The 21,430-nt window shown below is 40.1% G+C and overlaps 1 protein-coding gene across 1 annotated transcript in view; it reads right to left on the reverse strand.

Moving 5' to 3' along the window:
- Positions 1-12,152, reverse strand: part of cadpsb (Ca2+-dependent activator protein for secretion b) — a 64,872-nt gene extending 52,720 nt beyond the window's left edge. Inside the window, exon 1 of the mRNA XM_040159019.1 lies at positions 11,820-12,152. Within this exon, the coding sequence (XP_040014953.1) occupies positions 11,820-12,152 (333 nt within the window). The remainder of the gene's footprint in view (positions 1-11,819) is intronic.
- Between the last annotated feature and the right edge of the window lie 9,278 nt (positions 12,153-21,430).

The following is a 21,430-nucleotide window of genomic DNA, read 5'->3' on the forward strand; positions in this document are numbered from 1 at the left end:
TTAATGAGACTTTCCTTGTTTTTCTAATGAGAATACATACATTATTAAATTAAATTCTGAAATAGCAATAATTCTAAGTAGAAGTTTTACGTAGAGAAAACATTTTAATTAAAAAAGTATGCATTAATGCTTAGATTGGAGTGTAGGCATGTGATGAGCTACTGTCGATTCAAAAAGAGGGAAAGAAAAAACACTGTGAGAAACTAGTATGAATAATGTGTAATATGTAAAGGTACAATATGAAGCCTGAGATGGTTTCTGTTGAAGGGCTGCTGGGCTTTTGAAAACAGATTTGAACAGAGCTGACTGAATGTTTTAGGGCAAGGCAAACATTGGAGCCACTAGACCTGAGAACACACATACTGAGGCTTTCCTGAATACAACCAACCACTGGTTTATACCAACTGATTTACTGTTTAAATTGATTAATTGTTTGGTCTATTTAATGTCAATAAATAGTGAAAAATGCCAGTTACAACTTCCTAATGACTAAATTGATTTCTTCAAAAAAACTCTTTTGTCCAATTAACACTCCAAAAACCCAAATAAATCTTGTTTACTGTGAGAGAGGAACAGTAAATTCCCGTAACTGAAGAGGTCAAACTTGGAAGTGTTTGGTATTTTTGCTTGAAAAATTACTTTAAAAGATGAATCAATTTTCGAAATAGTTGCAAATTAATTTTCTGATCATCAATTAATCGACTAATCATTTCAGCTCTAAACTAGGCTATAGTGTATAGACAGATTAGAGCTTTGATCAGTTTAATTGTATCTTAGTGAGGACCTGTAATCAGAGCTAAAACAATTACTCAATGAATTAATTGACAGAAAATGTCTATTTTGATAACTTATTAATTGTTAAAATAAATTTTCAAACTGTACCAAATATTCAGTTTCCAGCCTCTAACTGTGAGAATTTGATGGGTTTTCTGTGATTTATAATGTTAACCCAAATAGCTTCGGGTTTCTTTGGGATAAAATAAGCAATTTGAAGTCATCAACTTGGGATCTGGGAGATAATGGTACTATTACACTATTTATACACTTAATTGATTAATCTGGGAAATAATTGGCAGATTAATTGACAATGAAAATAATTGTTAGTTGCAGTCCTAGCTGCAATTCATGTGGCCAAGGACAGAGTGGCGTCTCTAAACTCACATATTAGCAGAAGAATTACAAAGATATTAGAGTAAAATGTAGGAGATGTGTACTGGCAGTGATCAAGACACTGGAAGAACATCACATTTGTGTTTTACCTGAAGAAGGTCAGAGCTAATGCTTTTGCTTCTGCTGATAGTTTCTCTTGCCTGATATGACTTTATGTGACAATAAAGCGAGCTGTTAAGTGTGTTTGTGTGTGTGTGTGTGTGTGTGTGTGTGTGTGTGTGTGTGCGCGCATGTTTGTGAAGAGCTGATATTGAAGAACAAAAAATTTAACCAGGTAAAATGTGTCCACTTCTTCACCAAATCGCAGTTCAGCTGCATAAAGTCTTCATGACTTTCAGGCCTGCTTACTTTTTATTTCATTGCTGATTAGAGGACTGTGCTGAATAGTAAGTTGATGGATGACAGAAAATGTCTCCATTTTCATCAGTGTTGCCAGACTCCCAAGACGTACTTTCCTGCTTTGCTGGTATTGATTCTCTCTCTGTGGCTCTTATCAAGATTGCAGTGTTACACACTGATTCATTGGCTTGCAATGAAGTGGGCAGTGACATTAATCACCCTTCACATATCAATAGAGGAGATGTGCACACTGCATGGGCTTGATGTACAGTAACTTCATAACGGTTCAAAATGACTATGGATTAGAGTTTATAGTTCGGCCATGTGGCTGATACAATATTGGAGTCGCTGTGAAATGTTCAATGATCAAGAATCGTTGATTTAAAAACTGGATTTATAATAAATTATAAATATTTTTGTAGGTTAGGTCCCTCATACTTAATATAATGAGTTAAAATTGTCATTTTCTATGTAATACCTTTTTTTTTTTTTAAACATTACATTATTGGAGATAAACACAAAAATCTGAGGCCAAGAGTCCAACATGAAGGTCAAAATGTTGTTTCATAGCCTTTTGCACTCTGCCAAGAACAAGAATCTGGTGGGGAAATGGTGAATACTTTATTTATTTATTGGCTGGCCTAAAAGTAAACTAACTTGAATATATTAAGTCTAAAATTTACTGGAGTCAGCCTACAAAATATAAACCAAGTGTTAGTTTAATAATTATAGAATGTAAATAAACCCCTCCCATGTCCCTGAAACCCTAAAGTCTCAGAAAAATACTGACATGACCTTTGTATCATTAACGGTAGCTACGTTGTTTAATGTTGTTCTATGTAACTACTGTTCAATATTATGTCTTTTGAAAGTACTTTATCTTCTCATCAGTTGGTCACTCATTTTTCTCTGTTTCCTGTGAAGCAGAGAAAGAGGAGTACATGTCATGCTCAATTATGACAAGTGATTAAGGAGATTTTGAAGAGCAGCTCCTCTGTGTGTGTGTGTGTGTGTGTGTGTGTGTGTGTGTGTGTGTGTGTGTGTGTGTGTGTGTGTGTGTAGTAAGGAAGTATACCACTGTGTTAATAAAGAAAGACTAAACCAGTAAAACAGCAGATTAAATAAAATATACAATGATTATACATAATGATTCTATTCAAAATTGATCTCAAACTTATCTCTTGAAAATTTAAATGAACACAGCTTGTGAGGTTTAAAGTATATCAGCTGTCCTTGCAGGGCTGTGATGAGTGCAGTAATTAGTAAATTGAATGCAGTATATACTGAGGCTACTGTATCGTTGTTCAGTCCAGTAAAGCCTCTACTGTGCTGACTCACAGTTGAGCTTCTTCTAGAAGTTAACAAAAGCCGAAAGGGGAAGTTAAATCAAGGTGTTTTCTAAAATGAAATGGCTGCACATTAGATTTGCAGTTTTTCGTGGTGGGCAGTGGTAAACACATTTGTAAATGATTCATAAAAAAACACCAAAATTAAACGTTAGTCTAAGGACTGAGGTAACATGGAAATCTAAAAATGCTGCAAAAAAAAAGCCATGTTATATAAAATGGAGAGACTAAACATCAGACGTGTTTAATGTACTGTGAGTTTATAATATGATGATTTATGTGAAGGGTAAACTTTACATGAAATCGAATGTACAAAGGGATAAAACAATATCATGCAAACTAAACGTTCTTATTGTGTTTTATATCTGTTTGCTCAGGAAAGAGTTGTTGCCAGTGCTGATGTTGGTTTTCAGCAAACATGGTATGGTTGAATCCCCTCGCTAGACAAAGCACACTTTATTTATGTTGCAGATGACACCACCGGCCCACATCTGAGTAAACAGCAAAACAGAGGGCGGGAGCAAGCGCTGCATGGCAGCTGCACAAAATCTACCAGCAACAGGCCTCATCAAACACAAAACACCAGCATCATGTAGTGACAGTGGTCACAAAACAACAATTATACAACGACAGATGCACAAGCTATTATCCCCAACCAGACACGCTCACATAGATTTCTACTGAAGACACACACACACACAGAGACAGCATTCTGTGAGTAAATACCACTCAGCTGGGTTAGTAAACAGCCAGGTGTATACTCCACAGACAGCGTGACACGCAGCAAACAGGGATAAAACCGGGAGCTCTGGCTCTGTTTAACCAGTCTCCACACTGTTGTTATATTCAGGAGCTGTGACGCTGCTGATATATACAGGAGAACACTGTGTTCACAACCAGCTAAAGCCCCTTCTTGTAACAGTCATCCACTATCACACCACTACCTCACTGGCAGCTGCTATACTACTCAGCTGGTTCCTCGTTGTGGCTCATTCAGTTACTCAGGAGAAAATAAGCCCTTAACCTAATATAACATAAATGATATGGACACTGAGAGGATAAAATCAATGGGGCAATTTGCATAAATTTGGTCCAAAACAATAAAATCAGTCCTTTATGTTGCATTGCATTGCATGATCTGGTGCTTTTTCATAAACTTTTATTATCCATTTATTTTGCATTCATCTCTTGGGTGCTTTTGTGATAGTGTTATTCAGCTTTGGTTCAAAATAAAAAGTACCTACTGCAGTGCTACAATGCTACGTCATTCTGTAGAGGATATAAATCGGACTGTGGGTTGGTATCTTTTTCCTTTGCTGGTGCATTACTCTTATCAACCGTCTAAGACATCAATCCTTTCCTGCTAACTTCCCATCACAAATCACATACTGTCTTTTTCCTTCTTTCTCTGACCAGTCAATCTTTCTCACTCACACACACTGCTTTTAAATGTGCTCATCTCAATTTTTATTATTTTTTTTTTTTTGCCACTCTGTTAGTCTTGGTTGATGTTCAGTAAGGTTTGTATCTTAGTTAAAAATGCAGTGACAATAGATCTCACAGATTAGATTAATCAAACTTTTGAATCATGCTCTTCACTTGCTTTTTACTTGAGTGGGTTTCACAAAATATTTCTCAGTGTTGCTGGAAACAAAAGTAGACAGGAGTATTTAAGGGTTGGGTTTCAAAAACCATAGCACATTTTGTCGAATTAATAGCAGAGGTGTAACTTACCAATTTCATATGAAATATAAACATAACTTTTATTCATACTTTTGTTGTTTAATTTACCTATTCCTTCAGCTTTCTTTTTCCATTTTTATCTCTTGTTATTCACGTGGATCTAGTATGGTATTGAAGTATCTACTATCTAGTATCTAGTATTGAAGTTGTCTTAATGCTTCGGTATATGGATGATAAGGCTCCTTCTATCATTTTACATGAATGGTAAGTGATCAAAGCGATGATTTTAGCTTACGACAGAAGGCCTCAGACACAGATTTAGATTTGGTGTTTGACAGAAGGTGAGTGGTGTTTGAAGGGGGCAGCACAGGAACCTGAATCCCCCTGATAACACAGGAGAGGTACGTTGAGTGTCTACCTGGCGTACGTCCTCATGGCTGCTCCAGGCTGCTGTTTGTGTTCTTTACGCCTCAGTGAGACTCATCAGAGAAGGGAAGGAGGGAGAGAGAGGTTCAACAGAGGCGAGCAGTAATGATCCGGCTATAGCTCTTACCTCTGTCTCTTACTTTAATGTGTAAAATAACCACTTCTTATCTCTCTCTCGGTCTCTCTCTACTTTGTCTTTTCCCATTCATACCTGAGTAATCTTCAATTTAAAGCAGTCCTTCATATGGTTCAACATAACAGCACAAACACATTCACGTGCTCTTAACGACCACCAACAGCTGCCTGCCTTCCCTCAAAAGAGATTTCTAAAGTGCAATGATGTACAGCCTCACATCATATTCATCAAAGAAAATTCGTACAGTGATTATAACTTCCATACCTCCTAATTATGACTTAGTATCTCATAATTATGAGGAAAACTATCTTGTAATTATGAGGGAAAAAATGTCACAATTACAGTGTAAGAAAAAAGTATGTGATTATGACAGTTTAAGAAGACAGGAACATGATGCTGATTTAATCTTGATTTGCTTTGGTTTAGATAGATGAATGTACGGATGTGTCTGAACAGTGTAGATAGTATTATGATTAATATGTCAACACAGCACAGGCATGTGTAGTCGCTGTTATTGTCCAAGCACAAGGTGCAAAGAAGGCGTTGGCCTACTTGAGGTAGCTCCAGCAGTCCACCAGTCTCAGTTACTAGTGACTATTTCACATACAGTATCAATATTTTACTTGTTGCGGTGTTGATATCAACATCTGGCAGCATGTAAACCTGGACCCCAGCTGTTTTCTTCCAACACAACTCCAATTAAATGGTTTCTAGATACCATTAGAATTTTGATTAGAGCTTTAACAATGAGTCTATTAAGCAATCAGTCAGTTGACTTACAGTTGATTGGAAACTATTTTGAGAGTCAATTGAGAATTTCAGTCATTTATTTCAAAAAAAAAGAAAAAAAATGTTCTTACTGCTAAAAACGTGTATGCTGGTTTTCTCAGCCTTATATGATATTAAATGGAATATTTAAAATTTTGACAGTTGATCCGACAAAACAGGCAATTTAAGATGTCACATGAGACTGTGTGATGGGGATTTTTCACTATTTTGGTATTTTATTGATCAAAATTATTGATTGAAGAAAATAATCAGCACATAAATTGCTAATGAAAATAATTGCTAGCTGCAGCCCTAATTTTAATTTTGTTAAGGTTAGTCAGAATCTTTTTAAGACCGTAATAAAAGTGACAATGTATCTGCATTTTTCACTTGCATTGCTAACCAGGGCTGCTGATGTCTTATGTCCAAACCAGCTTTCACTTTCCAGTTTTTTTTGAGAATGACAAATGTGCAGCATTTGGAGCAGGGATTATATCTTGTACAGCAATAAATTAAAAAAAAAAAAAAAAAAATGACAGGAGCCCTGCAGATTAATCTGTCTCAATCCATGCATACATTATGAGGACAAATTAACTGTCCACAGCCAGACATATGGGCACTTTGTCCAAGGACTGTGTCCCTTAGCAAATAGGGATCTTTTTTTGTTGTGCCACCAGGATTAAGGCTGAACAAACAGTAACTGTAGATGGTTAACATTTGTCTCACAGAATTGAAATGCCCCATTGGATGACAGACAAAAATAAATAGGCTACGTGAGGACATGTACTAGGTTCTACTATATTTGACAAATACATACTGTACTTGAGAGAAACAACTCTATGTGAGATGCTGCTTTCCAGCCAGATCACAGATCTGCAGATCTTTGTCTCTCATGAGGAATAGTCCTTTAGATAATGCTTCCTTCAAACATAAAATCCTGTACATTCTCATACAGAAACTCTGTGCTATAACATTTGCATTTCCCTAGCTATTTTTTGTGCAGGTACACGACTGCCATGTGTACCAAATATCCGGTCACACTACTGGATTATTTAAATAGGCAAATATGAGTCAATTTGATCCTGACTGTGATTGCTACTTTCAAAGAAGTCAAACCTTTGGAAAAATTTGTTGTTAGTAACAACTCTGACAAATAAGATCTTAGCTTTCCCACTTGGTTATATGGAGACGGAGGAGATGTTTAATTTGTGAGGCTGTGATATGTTACAGGCTGCTGCGCAGATTGTGGGTGGGGAGTATTTCGCCTGCTGCTTTTCAGCTGTCACCCCTTTTGAATCCACTTTCATATCCATACCGTTGATGGACACCTTTATTCTTCAACGCAAGTGTTGCTAAAACATGCTAAAACATCTGCTACTTAACGTTTTTCAGCACCAGCTTTCAAATGATGATTGACATGTTTTATTGTCAACCCAAAGCTTGACTTTGACACCAAAGTCAAGCTTTTATTGTCAAGGGATGCTTTTTTCCAGGCACAACACCATTTAAAGATTTTACATAATAATGCAAATGATTTCAGTGTCATGTTTGAGCTCTCCATTTTCTGGCACTCTCTTTTGTCCGCATGACTTGTGTTTCAGGGACATACCGTGCTCGAGCAGTTAAACATCAGTTATCTGTATCTACATTTTCATTGTTCAAATATGGTCTTGGAAAATGGACTTCTGATTTCTTTCAATGAATAGAGGAGAAAGAGGGGACAACACATGTTAACCACTTCCTAAAATCCTGCTGCACTTACACCAGTTGGATTATATGCTTATTAATTTTTTAATGTTGCTAATTATACCCATGCCTCTTCCACTGATGTCAGCCATCTCCCTCTCCCCCTCAGTTCCTTCTTCTGTTTTCCATCTCCATATCTCAGTGTTATCTGCCCGTTATCCATCCGCTCAAATGCCACAGTTACCTGAATCATCGCCACATATCATATCATCATATTCATCCGTAGAATAAATGTATCACCAGTCATCAGCAAAGATTAAATAATTATGTCCATGTATGACCGTGTATGAATGCACAGGCTCAGCTCTTCCATAGAGCTTTAATGTTTCTTGGCTGTTTTTCTGGTTTCGAAATTGATGCACTATATGCCTTCACAATCCAATGATTACTTCACCATTAACTTTTATTCACATTTTAATTAATATTGTCCTGCTAACATTTTCTATCTTTTACCCAAACAAATGGCAAATTAGAGGAGATGACACCTATGCCACCGCATCACTATCCTTATTGGGTCTGTTCCAAATACACTACGTCGTCATTAAGTGCAATAGTTTTTGCATTCATTACAAGGCTATTATTCATAACTACATAACAATAGTAATATTGTTCATAACAAAAGAGCATGGAATAAAACCCAGTCCATGTAAAACCAGCCCTCAGTGGGACACCCAAAATATTTTAACAGGCTTAGCACTAAACAGCAAAGGGGTCAACTTCATCCAAGTATCACTGATTTAAATCTGAGTCTACTTAACATTCATATCACGAAGCCTTCTGCACAATTCACAGCTCCTCTCCCTCGGAGTATCAACAGCGTAATGTATATTATAAAAATGCTGAGCCAAGAGGCACTCTATGAAACAAACCTGCTGGCAGATGAGATGATTGGGTCCAGTTATCTTTGGGGCAACACAATCGTTAATTGGAAAAAAAAAAAAAATCCTCACATTACTCAGTAAATGAAAAATACAAACACTGTGATCTATAAAAAGCATATGAGTTTGATTTGTCAGATTTCGTTTTTAGTAGTTTAATTGCTAATGTTTGGTTCGATTTGACTTCATGAGAGCTTTAATTTATGATTCAAATCTACATTAAATAAGAGTATTAGAATTTTTTCACTTTTTTTTTAACAATACCAAGCAAGGCTAGGTTCAGTGGTGCTCAAAGCTGAAAGCTATTGTCAGCATGCTAAAATGTTCAGTGATAATATAAACATGCTGATGTTTAGCAGGTACAGTGTTTACCGTGTTCACTGTTAAGCGTATTAGACGCGTATCAGCACTAGACAAGTACAGCCTTTTGCTCACAAACCAAAAAGCTGGACATGCTAAGATTTTGACCTGACGATGGCGCTAGATGAAAATTCAGATCACGAAAATTAATATTACAATTCATCCTGAGGGGAAAAAATTTCATAAAAATCCCTGCAGAAGTTGTTGAGATATTTCACACAAAACCATAAATATGAAGCTCATGGTGGCACTACAGGAAAAGTCAGCAGATCACCATTAGTCATTAGACTGGGAACTGGGAACCATGAATGTCTGGACAAAATTCTGTGCCAAATCTACTTTGACCTGCTGGTGGAGCTAGATGAAAAGTCAAGGGATAAACAAAGTCAGTAGGTTTCATCCCCTGGGGACCACAAATGTCTGTACAAAATTTCATGGCAATCCATCTGAAAGTTGTTGAGGTATTTCAGTCTGGAAAGAAATGGTTGGCTGACCGACAAACGGAACAATCGAAAGACCGATATTTCAATATGCAATATGCACAGAACACTCAACCAGCATTTCAACAGCAGCGGCCTTATGCTGCTGCTAGTGAAGACATCTTTCAGACTGAATGAGAAAATATTTCCCTCGCCCACTCAAAAGGAAGCGACCGCCTGTTACTGTCCTATTGTGTTACCCTTTCACAAGGTTATAGCAACACATTTTAAGAAGCAGCAGTGGCGCTTGCATACTCTGCAGCCTGGTCTGTTTCTCTGTGATAGCCCATCACTGCTGTCTGTGTGCCAGAGCTTCTAATAATGGATTATCATGGAGCTGCTCCACATGTTTTTCTAAGGCCTTTAAGTCTTTTCATTACAGAAATTGCTTCATCATATTTCTATGACTAATCTATAATAGCTAAAATTGTAATAGGGTAGATATCAGATTGCGTAGCCTACGCTATGAGGAATTTCTTAATAGATTATTGTTAACGGTTATCTGAGGAGCCCACATTCACGGGAGGTTCATGGCTGAGAGGAATCTACAGAGAAAATATCGGAGCCATGTTGAATATTTTTTCTCCAGTAGAGTGTATTGTGTGATAAATTATTTTCTACATAACGACACAGGGCAGAAATGTCGTTAACTGACAGTGAAATGACGACTACTGTACAATGACACTAAAAATGCACATAACTGCCACAAAGTAATCAACTTACAATTTAAGGGCTCTGAGTTGTTAAATGTTTTTCTGTAATTAATCATCCTCTGTCGGTGTCTTAAATTCAAACCAATTAAATGCGGTACAAAAAAATGGTAAATAAAACTTTATTGTCGTAATTTAATGTTGCACAATTTGTATAATTTGGTTTGGTTTATCCCAAAGACTGCAAATTTAGACCAAATCAAAGTCTAGAGGCAGACTGTAGGCAGATAGACACACTTTGATTTCGTGGTCTGACAGCAAGCAGTGGATTGTTTGTCCAGACATTCACTCACCCACAGCTGAGGATTGTGGCTGCCTGCACAACCAGTTAGGAAAGTGTGTTACTAAGCATGCATTAGACTGTCAGTAACCTACACTGAGCGGGACTACAAACAAACACATAGATGGAAACATTATTTATGCCTCCCACATGTACTTGTGCATGAGTCAGCAGAAAAATCAGATCATATGGCCTGAACTGTGTCCAGATAGAGACAAACTGTATGCAGGTTAAACAAACACAACAGTCACAAGTCATAGTATTGTTTACAGTGTTTCCTTGCATGAGTGACACATGATCTGCCTTAGATGAAGTGAGCTGAATGAATCTTCCGCAGGTCCACAGACCACACTGAACGCAACCCATGCCTTGTGAGGAGAGCTACGAGAAGCTGATACTACTGTCTCGCCGAGCAATGGGGCGATCGGTGTTTTCACAAAATGAAGGTAGCCCGACACAAAACATGCTCATCATTGCATAATTGCGTGAATTTATGAATGACAGCCCACTGGTGTGGCAGTCAAACACTAGATGGTCTATTTCTGTTGTGACAGTCAAATGCACAACACAAGGACAATAAACTGGGGCCATTGTCCTGACTGACGATCAATCCAAGGTTCCTTTAGTACAGAAGGGCCTGTGCATAGTGACTTTGACAGTAAGGACATCATGACCCAAAACTGGCTTCAACATCAATGGAGCAACACAGCAGCACAGTGAAACCAGGATGTGGGCCTTGTCCCTTACAGTAACTAATATAAATCTCAAAAGCTGGACCTTCTGTAAATTCTTCTTCCTCTGAAAATTTTATACAAAATAAGATCTGTGCACATAGGAAAATGTTAATGCAATTAATTTACTGTAACCCATAGAGAGGAGCCTGGCTCACGAGCAGAGGAGAAAGGCCATTAAGCAGTCCTCCTCCAGAGGTCTGTGCCCAAAAGTCACCTTGGGAGGCCAAATTGACGGGATAAGTGATGGCGCTAACGGGTTGGAATTTGGCATCCGCCAGAAAGGCAGGACACGGAGCCACATACAGCCGCATATCAAATGGGAAGCAGGAGGTGAGCTGTAGGCCAACAGGGACAATGACACCGTCCTGTTTTAAATCGCCCATCCACCATCTCCTGAACGCCCTTTCAGTTGACGGGCTCGCTGAGACTGATCTCACTTGTGAGCTTGTATGGAGCAGGACCGTGGACTGCACTCAGTCTGCAGCTCTGCAGCCACCATGTGCACTTTCACCATCCGGAGCTCGAAGCGCCTGTATGTGCTCCCGTCATGCTCCGAGGATTTTCAGCATTTTGCGTCGAAAGACAAAGCAGGGGTTTCACTGGGACTGGGCTGAATCCATGCGCTATCGGACGGGCCTAGTGGCCGAAGCCCCCTCTGTGCTCGAGCTTATGTAGGTCATCAATGACAACATCTGAGATACGAAAGGAGGTGTTTCGTCAGCATGTGCTTATTAATTATATGCCTTTGCACCGAGGGCCCTTACCTTCTGCTGTCGCCTTGCCATGTCTGTGGGCTGCTTTGCATTGAACGGGTAGGCGACGCATCGCATCACAAAAACATACAACTGCAGCTTCTTTTTACGCTCCTCTTCCTCCCTCTGCAGCTTCTCCAGATCCTCCTTCTCCTCGCTGGCGGCTGACGGGCTCGGGCTGGTCGGTCGGGCGCTGCTGCGGCTGCTGCTGGGCGCCAGCCCACCCGAGCTCTCGCTGGTCCTACTTGGAGAGATGCGGGATCCGGCCTGGGGTGCCATCGCCTCTTTGCTTTCCTCCTCCACTATCCCGTCCGATTCCTCCTCGCTGGACGACGGGTCCAACATCTTGCTCTAGAGGCGACGCGTCCCTACAGATAACCTGACCTAGCGATTGAGGCTTTTCGACCTCCCCCGACGATGGCTGCGCCGCCGACTTCTCCGTGCCTAGATGTAAGGTAGAATATGCCCGAAGTCAAGACGGGGATAGGCCCGGGTCGTTACTCGCTCGCTGAGAGATGCCAGCGGTACGAGTGGCGCTGGAGGAGGTCCGGTCTGCTGCTCGCTGAGCTTTCTCCGCCTGCGCCGAGCGCTCGTCGACGCTTACGTGTTTTATGTATTTTATTGGCCAGTCACTGCTGCGGATGCGAGAGGGGGAGGCGAGGTAGGGGGAGTGTAGTGTAAGGATGAGAGGAAGGAGAGCGAATTTTTTCTCCCTCCCCCCTTTCTTCCTTTTTTTTTTTTTTTTTTTTCCTCTCTCTCGGTGAAAGCGGCCGATGGCCTCTCCCTGCCTGCCAGGACGGGGCGCAGGCGCGGGGAGCTGGCCGCGGTCCTGAACACGGAGCAAGGGCGCAGGGAGTAGGAAGCGCGGCTCGTCCTTTAGGCTACTGTAGCCCATCGTATCGTCCTGCAGTGGTTACACCTAAGATGGCTGCCACGGGATTTCTGTCATATTGTCACCGAAATGGGGAACATTATTCGGCTGATGGGCAGTGCGCCGGATGCAGATTAGTGGGTGTAAAAAAACAAAACAAACCAAAACAAAAAAACCCCTCTGAATGGCCCCCGAGCCGCGGCTGTGTGTTGTTGAAGGGTGGGGTAGCCATAAAGACGGAGCTGCTCGCTCTCCGTCTGTAGGCTCAAAACCATTAATTGTTGCAGCGTGTGCTGGTATCTCTGCCAGGAAACTGGATCGCGCTGGGGTCACACAACCTCTTCATCTGCTTAAATAGAGACTCACTATTCAAACTCAATTTCAGACTGCATCTGGCCCAGTGCAAATGTCCAGCATACAGCGCTGGTCTTTAATGTGAACAGCATTTGAAGGCAAAAGCCTGTGGTTTGTGCAGTAACCTCTGATCTATGGTGTGTTACATTTGAATAACCGTGTTGCAGTGATTTATGTATGAGAGCATGCTATGATTTGCCATCTACTGCATAGGCCTAATAAAGCGGTCACATGACATTTCACATCCTTCCAGTGCAGCCTGCCAAAAATAGGTACCTCATAATCTAACACTACAGTACGACAAGTAAACACAGCATTTTCATTCTACCACATTATTCCATGTTCAGATTCTCTTAAGATGTCGCCCACCATCAAAATAAGTACTACAAATAATGTATTTTGCTTCAGCCTTAACAAGCTCTAAAACAGACCTCAATCTTGATGTTCTGATATGCACTGTATATAGTTTTATATGTGTCGACATGACTTTGCTAATCCAAAACACAGACGGGGCCGGTGAAGATGGCACCAGCCAGCACGGCAGAGAAAAGGCAGTGTAAATGCAAACACTTCTTTGATTGTAATTTGTTTTATGAAAATGATAGTAGGACAGTAGACCTGTCACGCCTACAGGATCTCACTCTGTGACCCCTTGCCAGGATGACCTGACTGGGGTACCTCCACTGACTTAATTAAACTGACACACAAATCACTGTCTGTCTGAATGAATAAAGACGGCAGAGATACACTACGACAGACTCTCGCTGATGCAGACACACATGATTGAGGAAGACATATATTATTGTAGAGATACATGGATACATATTTTAAAAATCCTACCCCCAACTACCTAACAATCCCCCACTTACTCTTATTAATTTTAAAACCTAATGCTCGGAGGACTGAGACACTAGTTGATACTTACACAGTAACTCCCCCCATTGGAAAAAGTAAACATAATTTGTGTACCAGAATTTTTTTTCTTCTTATTTTCTATCTTGTTTTCTAGTCCCCGACTCTTCAGATTTATATTGCAACTCCTGTGGCTGTCTGCACCCCAGATTTCTAACCATTCCTCTATTGCCACTTAACCTACTGACCTGTCTGTAAGTATAGATGGGGGTAAGGGGAGTTACAATGAATCATTGATTGACCGTGGTCCATCTCAAAATTTTAACCTAATCCACAGCCTTTACTTTCTCTGCAATATGGCCTTTTCCACCAAAGACATTTTGACATGTCACAGGAGGAAAAACACAGGAGTAAATAATACAATTAATGATGGTTGAATTCCATTTATTTTCTTCAGTTTGTCATATGGCCTGTGTTCAGTTCAGGAGGTAAATTCATAGGGAACATTTGTAGAGTCTAACTGTCGATTAATTTGTTTAGATGTTGACCAAGTCTCCAGAGGCAGAGTAAAAATGTAAACATAGCTACAAAGTCCATCAATGATTAGATAAAATCCTTAGAGACACCGTCTTTTAAAATGTGTGTCGTTCTGAGAGGAACCCATCGCTTTTACTCGCAGGTTTGGACTACTTTCCCTGCAAAACTCCTCTTTTCATACCACTCATATCACCCCTCTGACCCTGCATTGAGCTCACCTCCCCCACCCTCAGACTTGGTACAGTACCACCATACCCATGACAGTCTTTATACTGTGAGCTCAGCATGCACACAGGATAAGCAGGCCTGCATATTTCACCTCTGAGATTAAATTGAATCTGACAGCTGGACTGACTAGCTGCTACTCCAGATGTTCCTTATGCGTCTGACCAGCAGATTCCCTGCAGGTTACCATGCTTTCAAGGACTCCTCAGCTCCGATTTTGCTCTAGAGGCTCTCCTGTTGCCATGACGTGGCATTTAATAGTCCTTCTTTAGTTTTGACTCACAAGGCTTGTCCTTTTGGATTTTCAGCATGAGGTCTGCCTTTATCCTCAGCTGGTTATGTTCTCAACGGGCCACTGCCAGTTCCTGATGGGTGAGGCAGTTAGTCGGCTGACACCCCTCAGCTCTCTGCGAGTACACATCCCTTGGAGATGTCTAGCACTAACCTCATCAACAGAGCTCTCCAAACCTTTTAAACATTAATAATTGACTGATGTTCTCTGTCGCGCTCCTCTACTTCAACTAGAGTGTGTGCACATTAAATGTTGATGTTCTTCAGGGTACTATAAGACAAAGCCCAGTGTGGAGAAAATTACAAGTTTCGTCATGCAACAACAGATGGAATTTTGTTTGTTTGTGCTTTAAGGAGAATACCCATAGCTTTAAGGGAGAATACCTATTGCTTTAAGGAGAACACCTATTGCTTCATTTTGTGATAAATTCCCATTGTTAGAATAATGTTCATGAAGTTTAGAAAACAATCTGACTACAACGTCCACTTGCATGTTCGAGACCTTTTGATCATGTCACATGATCCTCATCAACAGATGGAGTTCACCCATTTGGTGTTCAAAGTCCATTCTTGAACTTTGAAACAGAAAAACTCTATCTGCTAATGAATATGAAGGTAATGTGATATGTTTAAAAGCTCAAGAACAGCTGCTAAAAGAGCAGCTGCTTAGGGTGAGATTGTTTTCTCGACTGCTGTTTCCAAGGTCAAGAATGAACTTTGAACCTTCGTATCTAAGCCAATAGATATGTTGGCCACTTGGGGCCAGCAGAAAAAAGGTGTAAACATAACATTGGCATATTGTCACCTTTAAAGTTGATATGGCAAACTTGTTAGCAAACAATTATCTGTTCACACAGACAACATATGTGGATAAGAAATTTGCATTAATTTGGAGTCTTGCTTGTGCTCACCGGAAAAATTTGTATCCAGTACTCACTGTCCTTTTACTTCTGTTTTGGTTTCCACCAACTCCTGAGACTTCTGGCTCTTTAGCTGCTAAATGTTCCACAATGTTTATCAGCTAGTTGCTAACTTTGTCTCCTCTAAATTAAAAACCACAGTGCATTATTTGTTCATGGAAAAGATCTTGTTTGGGGTTCAAATAAGCACTTAATTAAGGTGAAGGAAACATTGTGGTTTGGGTTTCCGTTGGCTTTGTCATCATGGTTACAATAATAAACACGTGGTTAAGAAGGAAACGATTGTGGTCATGCTTTTAAAAAAAAAGCAATGTTGACCTGCTGCGGCCGGAAGTGTCAGAGTGAACCAAACAGTAACGTTGTGGGCGGGAAAATCAAAATGAGCTGAAAGATGCCATAAAGCTACGTGGAGTTCAGGGGAACTCAGTGGTTGGATGATAATTGTCTGTGGTTTCATCACTTTGAGCGACGACTTTCACATACAAGTAGCCCTGTGATTCGTTGTTAATATAAAAATATTGATTCTAGCCGATTGAAAGTGCTGTTTACCATCTACAGTTTCATGACATCTAAACAAACCACCTGCTGGTAAAGATCATTCGATATAATTGAAAGCTTCTGATTAGCTACCAAATGGGCTTCGGGATGAGATTATTTTGATAACTGCTGTTTCCAAGGTCAAGGATGAACTCTGAGCCTCAGTGTCCATCCAATTTGAGGTGATGGCACTTTTAATAAAAGATCATGTGATGTTTGGTCACATGACCACTTATAAGCGACATTGTAAGCAATACCCACATATCTGTCAAGTAAAGCGGGAAAACAAAACAAGAATGAGCTGTGGTATAAGTTCCCTGTTGAAGCATTGATTCAACCTGGACAAAATAAAGTGACTGCTTGTTGAGATATGCTACTATAAGAGATATTCAACTATTATCAACAGAGATGAGATGAATCATTTGAACCCCCCTTGACCCTACACTAGACATTCATTATTAATTGCAGTCATGCTCTATGGGGACAAGCCTGACTTTATCCTCACACCTGATGGCACTCCGAGTGTCTTCTTCACAGTCTCTTTTTCATTCATCCTGTCGCATAGTGGTTTTTATATTGAAATGTTTTAAGCACACTTTACCAAGCCATTAAAAACTATAAAGAATACAAGAGCTGTGGTCAAAGGAAAATGTGAAATAATAATAACCACACAAATAGAACCAGTAAATGCACACTAGAGTCGTGTTTTGTGCTTTAATGTGTGTGCGCGTGTGTGTGTGCGTGTGTGTGTGTGTGTGTGTGTGTGTGTGTGTGTGTGTGTGTGTGTGTGTGTGTGTGTGTGTGTGTGTGTGTTCCTGCACGAGTCTTTTGCACGCTGTCTTGTGTTTTTCTTTGGAGAGTTGACATAGACAGCATCTGTAAAGTACACAGTGACACACCAGACAGTCCAGGACAGCTGAAACATCACAGAATAACTGCATGATAATATATTCATGACTGCCCTGCCTCAGTTCTCCTCTCTGCTTTTCTATGTATATACAGAGCATTTTTTATTTGATTCAGTATATATATTCTTAAAGAGTGACAGAGTGTAAGTGAGATACAGGAAATGTGTGACTGATTTATCTTTTGCACTTCAGTTTGTATCATTCAGAGAAGCATTCCTCTTTTTAGACATTAGCTTGGTGTTCAGTCGCCAGCCTTAAGCTCTAAGTTCAGCCGCGTTTTAAAAACAGTTTAGAGAAGTGTTTGTCATTGATGCGCACACACACACAGACACAGAGGCTCAGGGCTTCTCTGGAGTTAGCTGAGGCTCTCTTTGAAATATTTAAATGCTTGGGGCGTTTTTAATGTGAGATTGATGGAATAGGGTCAGTGTCTGCATTGCCGCTACTATAGTCGTGTCAGAGAGGGCTTCACACCAAGCAAATACTGTATGACGATGCTCAACATTTTCACCAGGAATGTGTTTACATCCTGGGTGACTGGCATTTTAAGACATGTGTTGTAACAGCTGTTTTTATTTTATTTTTTTTTAATGTGAAATTGACTGGATATATGAGGAAAATGAAGATAGGTAGTAATTGGCTTATGGGAATAAGGAGAATTCTGTTTTGAAGAAAGTACCCATCTGTACAAATCCTTTTACACAAAAGAGTCTCATAGAAAACATAATTTTAATATTTCCCATGCTCTGTCTTTGACATTAATCTTGCAGTAAATGCGAGGGGGCATCCCAGCAGGTCCAAAGGAACACATTTCTTCTTTTGGTTCATCTCTTTCAGATTTCTCTTGGTGCCCCTTTACGTAAAAATGCATTGTTTCTTATTGTGCATTATTATACTTTACTAGCACTATAAAACCTGTTCACCTTTATAGAGTATTTGCACCATTTAATGTTCCTTTTCTTAAATTCAGGTTACACTGCAATGATCAGTTTTATAAACAATCATATATTGTATCCATTCGGCCTTACTTCTGATTTCTGTTGAGTTTGTATCTCTGCATCTTTCACTTCAGTGGGCCAAAGGTGGTCCTCTGCGAGGCAATTATAGAAACTATATCAGCTATTGGTAGACGGTACGTTTCTTTAGTGTGTACTGTATGTGTTTTAGCTTAGTGACTGGTGGAGGCCCCGTGAAAACCACCAGATTTATGCTCGTCTCTTCCTCCCAGGGTTTTCAGGGTAGAGGGGAAAGATGATGCCAGAAAAAGAGTCATTAATAATGCAGCTGGAGCCTCACCACTTTAACATGACGAAAAAACCCTACAGCTGTTAGACCAGTACAGTCTTCTCCTCAGCTGGTGTATACGATTCGTCCAGTCAGTGGGCACAGCAGTCGATTAGATGCTGTGTATGTAGCTCATTGTACATACAGCAGACACAGTCGTCTACTGGATTTTGCAGAGAGAAAAAAGATCAAATGAGGTGGGAAAGTAAGAAGAGCTCTTCACTGCAGTGTCACAAATTTTCTTCTCAGTCAGTGTGGCTAAGTACTGCCCTCTGTTGGTTGAATAATGAAAGAGCAGTTAAAGTAATTGCTTTGTTGTGTTTAAACAGCCAAGGCTACAAACCAAGTGAATGTTTGGGTATACTGTTTATAAGATTAAAGTTTCAACTGGAGGCAGATGAGAGGGACAGAGAAATTATACAGAAAAAACTGTCATTTATAATGTCAAAATAGGACGTACAACACAGTAATTAATCTGGTAAACACAAACACATGGCCACGACCTGCTGGGGGCTTGGGGCAAGACCCTACCGACCCCCTGCCTACACAGTGCATGTACAGTACTGTACATGTACTGTGTCACCTCCGAGTTCCCATTCAGTCTAAAGATGCAGGGTTTCAGCCTGCACCAATGCCATTTGAAAATCCTCTGTTTCAGCTAACAGTAATATTTGTTCAGTCACACTTTGCTACAACTCCCTGGCCTCATGTTAATTCAACTACGAATGTTTCCAATGAGTTCCGATATGTTATTTAATTCAGAAAAAAGAGAGCACTGGTATCAGCACCTGTTGAGGTTATAGAACTGGAATCTGGAGACATCGGCGCATCCCTAGTTAAGTCCAGTGCAACCAGCACTCCTTTGCTGGAATGATGCTAAATGTGTGGACCCTTTGGCATGTGAGATACTAAAATAGCAAAGCTCTTTAAACTAGATCTATCTCCGGGGCCACTCTAAAAGTCATAACCACCCAATAACCTATTGAACAAGCTTAATTGAAATTTGTAATGTGGTGATGAAATTTCCCTTTCAAGTGTTTAAATAATCCGATTACCTAAACTCACCGACACGCAGTGAGCTTTGGGCTTGTGGGGCCCTGCGACGTCTGGGGGCCCTGGAGCAGCGGCCTGCCTTGTCTGGTTGGTAATCCAGCCTTGCATTAATCCACGAGGCTGTGTCTGACATCACTCACTCACTATTCCCTTTATTTAATGGACAGTCTACCACTTGAGATTTCGGACACCAACTAATTATCATCATTTTGCATCACTGACAGGTGTATCAACTATTGGTGGACAGCGGACGCTACTGGTGTCATTTATAATTTTTGAATCTGTAAAATATGGAGCACTGTACCGTGGGATTGTTGGCAGAAAGTAGCATACATGTCATGGACACTTCCCTATTTACTATATATTGCACAGTATTTACTGTCCATTTCATTTCATTTGAGTGTATTATTACAGTGGAGTAATAGTAGACAGTAATTAAGAACATTTATTCAAGTACTGTATTTATGTTTTGAAGCAAGCTGCTTGTACTTTGTTTGAATAGGCCTGTATCAATTTTATACTACTTTATACTTCTACTCCACCATATTTCAGACGGAAATATTGTAGTTTTTGCTTCACCAATGTTTAAGAGCTACCGTATCGCTACTGGTTTGTTTTCAAAATTCTAAAAGATTTTACATACGAAACATTTGTATTTGAAATGGTTTTACTCAGGTATTGATCTGAATACTTCTTCCACCATTGCTGAGGAGTGTTGTTTGCATATGGGACTGCAGAGACTGACACGGTCGATAGGTGCTGATGCAGTACTGAAGTAGATCAACAGAATATTCTCTGGTAGTTCAGAAGATTCACCAGCAACGTAAAGTATATGACCCATGGGGTAAAATCTTTATTTCTCTGCAGTCTCACTTGCTAGCCGTAAATATAACATATCTGCTCACTGTCACACTGTTGATATCCAGTTACACCCGACCCTTGCATACAGCATACCAAACATTTCTGACGCACACCACGGTGCCGGAGTGCAGGAAGATAGAGCTGGATGTTGCAAAATGTTTTATCCTAAATCAGTTTCATCAAGTTTTATCTATCAGCCTCATTCAAAAACAGAAATTGGATGGGTATTTATTGGTGCAAATGAAATTAAGTCTGTGTCGTTCAGCCGAGAGTTACAATAGATCTTTTCTTATCTTTGACCAAACTGGAGAGGGGTTGTCACGTCTTCATCTCTTCTCAGACTGCTGCATCGACCGCCATTTAAACATCAGATAAATGTTCCTTTCAGCATCTGGCTTGTACAAAATGGGTTTTAAAGGACTCTTCGTGACTTCTGTCTTTATTTTCCTGCGTTGGGTATATACCACTGTCAGAATTTATCTCAAGAGATGATTGAATGCTTTCTTAAATCTAGCATTTTGCTGTCTTTCCAAACCTTTCACCTTGTATGAACCGGCAGCCAGTGATCCTCTGGCCGAGACTTCCTCTGGTTTCTCAGTGCAGACTGAAACCTAAATGTAATCAGTCATTTTTCCATTAACATCAAAAACATGCTTCAGGGAAATGGGCAGTCAAAGTCACTTTCTTTTATAAGACGACCTCTCTGGAGAGACTTCTGATGATTTCTGAAGTCGTTGTTTTTCGTGTAGCCATCCTACACTGGCTGCTACCCTTTTTTTTGTATTACTTTCAAGATGACCCATTTACCCCCGTATATATCCCAGTAATTCATAGTATATATTAATATATTTTACCTTCTAGTCCTGTCAATGTCAAACCTACAGCAGCTTGAAGTCACAGTCTGCCACACGGATAAAAAAGGTTCCTTCT

Source organism: Xiphias gladius, chromosome 21, assembly GCF_016859285.1.
Source record: "Xiphias gladius isolate SHS-SW01 ecotype Sanya breed wild chromosome 21, ASM1685928v1, whole genome shotgun sequence".
Lineage (NCBI taxonomy): Eukaryota > Metazoa > Chordata > Actinopteri > Istiophoriformes > Xiphiidae > Xiphias > Xiphias gladius.